This window comes from Sinocyclocheilus grahami, unplaced genomic scaffold, assembly GCF_001515645.1.
Source record: "Sinocyclocheilus grahami isolate Dianchi unplaced genomic scaffold, SAMN03320097.WGS_v1.1 scaffold2876.1, whole genome shotgun sequence".
Classification (NCBI taxonomy): domain Eukaryota; kingdom Metazoa; phylum Chordata; class Actinopteri; order Cypriniformes; family Cyprinidae; genus Sinocyclocheilus; species Sinocyclocheilus grahami.
In genome coordinates, this window is record NW_015508051.1 from 50,989 (window position 1) to 57,582 (window position 6,594).

At 37.2% G+C, this 6,594-nt stretch overlaps 2 protein-coding genes across 2 annotated transcripts in view; both read right to left on the minus strand.

The window, feature by feature from the left end:
* LOC107575767 (GTPase IMAP family member 8-like) overlaps window positions 1–2,043 on the minus strand; it is a gene marked incomplete at its 5' end in the record, with an annotated part of 7,390 nt that extends 5,347 nt beyond the window's left edge. The window contains 2 exons of the mRNA XM_016262099.1: window positions 692–1,840; window positions 2,028–2,043. Of these exons, the coding sequence (XP_016117585.1) occupies window positions 692–1,840; window positions 2,028–2,043 (1,165 nt within the window). The remainder of the gene's footprint in view (window positions 1–691; window positions 1,841–2,027) is intronic.
* A 14-nt stretch (window positions 2,044–2,057) lies between these two features.
* On the minus strand, window positions 2,058–5,648 carry LOC107575766 (uncharacterized; the record flags this gene model as incomplete). Its single annotated transcript, XM_016262098.1, has 2 exons — window positions 5,001–5,648; window positions 2,058–2,224 (listed from the first exon to the last, which is right to left on the minus strand). Coding segments are annotated over exons 1-2 (765 nt in total), but the record flags the coding sequence as incomplete, so codon positions are not given.
* Window positions 5,649–6,594: the final 946 nt, after the last annotated feature.

Here is a 6,594-nt window from a genome sequence, read left to right on the forward strand (position 1 = left end):
AAAGTGACATGTAACCCCCCCCCCCCCCCCGTTTTATTATCTATTTTGTTTTTACTCTTTATTTTTGTGTAAATACTTTTGTTTGCTTTTGGGAAGCTGTAGGGAGAAGGTGCTCTTTTCTTTGAACTTGAAATTTGTCTATGTTTATTTTAGTCAGGCAGTAAGGTAAGACTTTGTTGTGGTTTTATTTATTTTCTTTTGTATATGATATTTAATATTTTCCTTAATAGTTAGAGTGTTTTATTTGTTATGTTGGCCTTGCCGTCTCCTGAAGATTTGCTTCCGTTGTTACTCTTTTGGTTACCAATAAAAAAAAAAACTAATTGCTTAATCTTGTGTTCATTGCTTTTCTGAATCAGAGGATTGATGTGACCGTCAACCCCTTTTTTCATTTTAGATTTGTTACAACCTCGCTTACCCCTAGACATATAGGGAAGTTTGTAACAGTGTTTACAAGCAATTTATCTGTGGTTTCAGCTGGTGGCTCCACTGTAAACTAAACTGATCTAGATCCCGAAATGCTTCTTGTTACAATTGATGATTATAAACCAGTGAAATATTTCTTCAACAATATAGCAACCACATAAACTGCTGAACAGCAACGTATAGTAAAATAAAAGTATTGTTTACACCCAAATATTGAATTTTTTGCAAATTAATTTCAAAATTAGTTGGTTATTGTTTGACTCACTGTTTGTGTTGTGAACCTCAGGAGTTCCTGTGTAAAGTTCATTAAATATACGTCTTTCTTTCTCCTCTTCTTCTCTTTGTCTTTCCTGTTGTTTCTCCCATTCCTCTCGTTCTCTCTTCAGCTCCTCTCGTATCTTTCTCTCTTGTTCCTCTATGTCTTTAATGTCTCTTTTGTATTGTTCTTCTATATATTCTTCTTCTATTCTCTTTCTCTCTATCTCGTGATTCTGTCTTTCTTCCTTTATCATCATCTTTATTCCCTCCTTCTCTTCTTTAAGTCTCTGATTATATTCATCCCACATCGCTTCTTCTTTCTTTCTCCATTTGTCCACCTCTTCGTCTCTTCTTTGTCTTTCCTGTTGTTTCTGTTTCTCCCATTCCTCTCGTTCTCTCTTCAGATCCTGTTGTTCTTTCTCCATCTCCATCTTCATCCTCTTTTTCTCTTCTTCATGTTTGTTCATCAGTTCTTGTTTTTCTCTGTTCACTTGCTCCATTTTCTCCATCAGTATGTTCTTTTTTTGTTCTTGTATTTCTCTCTCCATCTCTCTGAACATCTTACATGAGTAGTAACTATCTCCGTTTGTTTTCACCATGTTGTCTATCTTCTGCAGTAGATCAGTCACCTGTGTTCGGTCTCCAGTCTCATTATTGAACACATGGAATCTGTTTCCACACACTTCAATCAGATTTTTAAGGGCAGATTCAGGTTCTCCCAAAAACTGTTCAATGGGTTTGTTCTTCAGTTTGTCTCCATTGGTAAATAGCACTATGGTGTACATTAATGAGTTCACACCAAACGTCTCTTGGATGATCTTCACTGCTGTTTGTTCTTCTTGAGTGAATCGTCCCAGTGGAATCAGTAAGAGAAACACATGTGGTCCAGGCAGGATCATGGAGATGCAGTTTCTGATTTCTCTCTGGATTTCTTCATTACTGAGTTCAGTATCAAACAGTCCTGGAGTGTCGATCACAGTGATGTGTCTGCTGCTGATTTCATCTGTCTCTTTCTGACAGTCTTTAGTAACAGACTTTTCAGAAAAGTCTGATTTAAATGCTTCTCTTCCTAAGATGGTGTTTCCAGTTGAACTCTTCCCAGCTCCAGTTTTTCCCAGCAGTACAATCCTCAGTTCATCTTCTCTGTTTCTTGAATCTAAAGATAGATAAAAAAAAAACAATTTATTCAACTTCAAGTGAATACTGTCAATTGTAGCCTATATAATTTATACTGAAGCATCAAGTGCTAATCATATGATTTGTTCTGTAGTCTGCATATAATATTGTTTTGACTTCAGCAATCATGAAAAGTGTTTAATCGATGCAGATTTTCTGATCATTACCTTGTGACTGAAACCACGTCTGGCTGGAAGCTCCAGCAGACTGATCAGACGTCCATCAAGCTCCACGTCTCTCCTCACACACTCGGAGCTCAGCTCGGATCTGCTCTCGCTCTGCTTCAGGATCAGGTTTGATGTGAAGGATTTTAATTCTCTGTTACTCCCACACACAACCAGATTCAGCTTCACACCCTCTGGATCTGTGTCAAAGGAATAAACTAGTTTAACAATGTGATTTGAAATTAGATTAATGCTGCATTCACATAATGTTTTTGAATTACTGTAATCACAATTGCACTGTATTTGACTAGTTTTCCACTAAAAACCATTTGCGTCTTTGCTGAACACATAGTCGTGGAAACACTCAAGAGAAAGAGATAAAAATATAATATAGCTGCAAGTAGCAATCACCAGGATTCGAGTGCTTTAAGACCTTTGAGTAATTATAGACATTTTAAGTTGATTTTTATTCAAAATGGCTGAAAAATCATATGGGACAGAAGTCTTTTGAAGATTTATTTTCTTGCAAGAAAAGTCTACAGTCATACAGATAGACTGCAGAGTGTGAAAAAGAGGCACCCCAACTCAACATTTATACCTTCATCAAATCCGCATGCTTTGATCTCATCCAATCATAATGCATATTCAACATGTATGTCCATTTAAGGTGCCTAACTATGTCCTCCAGATGCATTTGTAAGAAGCCAGGACATCTAAAAGCTGACATAACATTTTCTCGTCTCACACTTGTCTTGCGCTTAGATTTCCTGTTATGTCTCATCTATCTCTTGACAAACTTAAGCATGTTACTTAGACAGTCAATCAAGAAAGAACACTCCTTAGCAGAGTAAAGCAAATAAAACTACTAATAATATGAATAGAAAATAAAATTTCCTCCACAACTAGTAATACTATTTAATGATTTATAACTTTTGACCAATAGGTGGCGCTGCTCCCAAATTGATGTGGTGTGGCTAACTAGGGATGACAATGACACACACACTGTTTGATTCCAATATGCCAAAACAGTGCAGAAATACAGACTTAGATCCATTTGGGCATTTTTTATATTTCCTGACCACTAGGTAGCACTGTGCCGAAACTGCGCAGGTAACCTCAGGACATGGTTGTTATAACAAACGCCAAGTTTGGTGTGAATACAATAAAGTGTTGAGGAGATATAGCCTCATGTCAACTTTGGAGAGTTCTTCGTCAAATTCATGCATTATTTAAGAACGATTGGATGTATCAAAAAGCTTTTGATATCTTTTTGTAAGGACCATCAAAAGACGGTCTGTATCAATTTTGGTGAAAACCGGACCAACCATTCAGGACGAACTCGAAAAAGTTCAACATTTTTTTTTTACATAATATCAAATTTAACAAAAGGTTTGGATGACAGCAGTGGTTCTTGAGGAAACGTTGTTCAGAATGAGGAATCTAACATATGATATGAATATTGTGTGTATGCATGAAACATTGCATGATATAAGAGATGTAAAAAGAGAGTCAAAGAGGCCTACCAAGTTTAGTTCCGATTTGCCTCCATTAATCTTGTCTAAAACGTGTTCAAAATTGATTGGCCGATGGCAGCCATGTTTTTCGAGATACGCAATGCCCTCAAAGATTTGGGTGGCACCTTGGATAAAGCCAATGTATGCCAAATTTCAAGTCAATCAGACTAATCAGTTGCATAGTTACAGCCATTTTTATGTTTTTTCCTGTTTTAGCACCATCAAGTGGACAAACTACCCAATTTTTTTTCCTTCCCTATGTGGTAAATTAAATTGTATGTACTGTATAATGCAACAGGCCACCGCTATCAAGCAGCTAGCCTTGTCCCTTTAGTGGGTCTGTAGAGCTCGTTATTTGTTTTCCATGCCATTCCGAATATGGATTCACTTTTCGGGCACATACCTTGAATTCATTACATGAGAAATTTTAAATCTACAATATGGCCATAACATTTTTTCAGAAGCTGCATCTGAAGTGGCATTTAGACATACTGTATTTACATGGACTGTTTAATGCAGCTCAAAGGTGGAATGAATGCATTTACACTGCAATTACAATTGCATTAACAATGCTTAAAAATAATGGTATTTAAATGGGTATTAACAGGTTTCAAAAATGAATATTGAAATATGAAATGATTTAATTGAAATTAAGTCAGTCTTAATGAGTGAATCATTCAGTCATTCATTCAGCTGATTCATTCAAACAACTGATTCATTCAGAAATGAAGTGACTCTCTTTATGAAAGTGTCACTGTATCATTGACTCACTCAATTTGTAAAGATGGTATTATGAGTAAAAATTTTTCTCTTTGAAATAGGTAGCTTATGAATAAAAAGGGTATTTAGTAAAGGTGCAGTAAGCGATTTCTGGTTAAAGGGGTAGTTCACCCAAAAATTAATTACTCACCTTCATGACATTCCAAACCCGTAAGACCTTCATTCATCTTCGGAACACAAATTAAGTTATTTTTGATGCGTCAGGGTATTCTAGATAATGCGGCAGATGGTAACTCGGCGGAGATGTTTCGTTTTGTTTCCTTTTCTTTGTGCACAAAAAAGTGTTCTTGTAGCTTCATAAAATTACGGTTGAGCCACTGATGTCACATGGACTCTTTTAACGATGTCTTTACTACCTTTCTGGGCCTTGAACGTGGTAGTTCCTTTGCTGTCTATGCAGGGTCAGAAAGCTCTCGGATTTCATCAAAACTATCTTCATTTGTGTTCCGAAGATGAACGAAGGTCTTATGCCCCACCCCCGCCTGTCAGATCAGAGTTGCGCCCCTGGTTTCAGTTTCAGAGCCAGCACTTAAAACGGACGATGGAGAAGGTTTAGACGCTTCAGGCTAATAAGGCATGGAAATGAAATGTCTCTTTATTATAGCTGAAGCGAAAGAAAATAGTAATGCAATTGAGTAATGCAAAATAGTAATGCTTTATCCAGAAAAATGAATCCACTCACCCAGTGTCTTGATCTTTTGCTGTAAATCTTTGATTTCATTATCTCTCACTCTCAGTTTCTCCTCTAGTTCATGTCTGACTCTCCTCTCTGGAGCTCTTATATACGTCTGAAGAGAATAGGGTTCAGTCTTCATGCTCTCTATACAGTCTAACATGGCCGAGATCTGTTGAGAGTTTCTCTGGTCCTTCAACCCCATCAAACTGTGCCAGCTCCCATAGAGACTCACAACACTCTGAGACTCTGTGGACGCTACAAAATCTGTCACACTTTTGTCAACAGTGAGTTCAGTTGTGAAAAGCACCATGAAGTGCTCATTAGAGTTAAATATTCCTTTAATCTTCTCCATTTCTGCTCTGTCTTCATTAGTGAGTGGACTGACAGGAGTAACGAGGATGAAAAGATGAACTCCAGGATCACAGAGAGACACACCGTGGAGAGTCTCCCGCATCACGTCCTCCTCTGAGAGACGAGAGAGAGCTGGAAGCTCTATTACACTCATCTGCCGTCCATCGATCTTCCCCTCTTTCTTCACACACACATTGCTCTTCTCTTTCTGATGTAAAAGTTTATTTATTTGTATATTCATTTGTTTATTCATTGTCCCTCTAAATATTTTAGACACTGAATTCTTGAGTGTTGGATGATTTCCACACAGCACGATGTTCAGCTTTGTTTTTCCAGAAGTGACTGAAAACAAGTACACTCAATACATAAATAATACATAAAGACGACCATTATCAACAATCACATGTAATTTGCCATAGAAATATAACATGTTTCACCCTTTTATAAGTTATACTGCCACCTATGGTCCGATCTTCAAAAGCTTGTTTAGAATCTTATGGATTATGAGGTCTTCTAAATTTGTGAAGTTTTGAGTTTTTATTTAGGGTCTATAGGCTTTTGTGTATATTTGGGGGTATATTTGGACAAACATTTTAGAAGCTTTTTAATAAAACTGATTAATAAAAAGAATAAATAATAGTTCAAGTCACACAGTAGTGCTTCTCATTTTTCTCCATGTCATTTCCTGTCTCTACTGCACTTTAAGTATTAAAGAGCAAAAAACTATTTCATGATCATATTCTTAGAGATATTATCCAGAAAAAAGACTGACAAACCTCCTCCATCCCTTCCCGTTTTTGTGCTCTCAACAGAATTCTCTTCCTCTTTGTTGTCAACTGATTCAGTATAGTAACCAGTACAGTAAACTTGGGGAGTTTGCTTGTCCACTTGGAGAGACAGTATTTTGAAAACAAAGAAGATTTATCCATCTGTATTTGAAATTAGATGCATGTAGCATGCTATTTAGCATTAAAATACTGTGCTGGAATATGTATTAGTCTGCAGAAGTATCAGGAGTGATGTGGGTCAGTGAGGTTGTATGTTAGGGTTAGGGGTTACGGGTTGTGATTAGGTATTTAGGTGTCCAACCATATTGTGGGCCCAGATACAGAACCTGAAACAATATCCAACCTTCCCCATTAATCATTTCAACGCTCAACTGGCTTGATCGGTGGGTTGGATGCCGATTTCGATTCATTATCGACACCCGTAGCAGTGGGCAGCCATATTGCTGAAGTGCCCGGTGAGC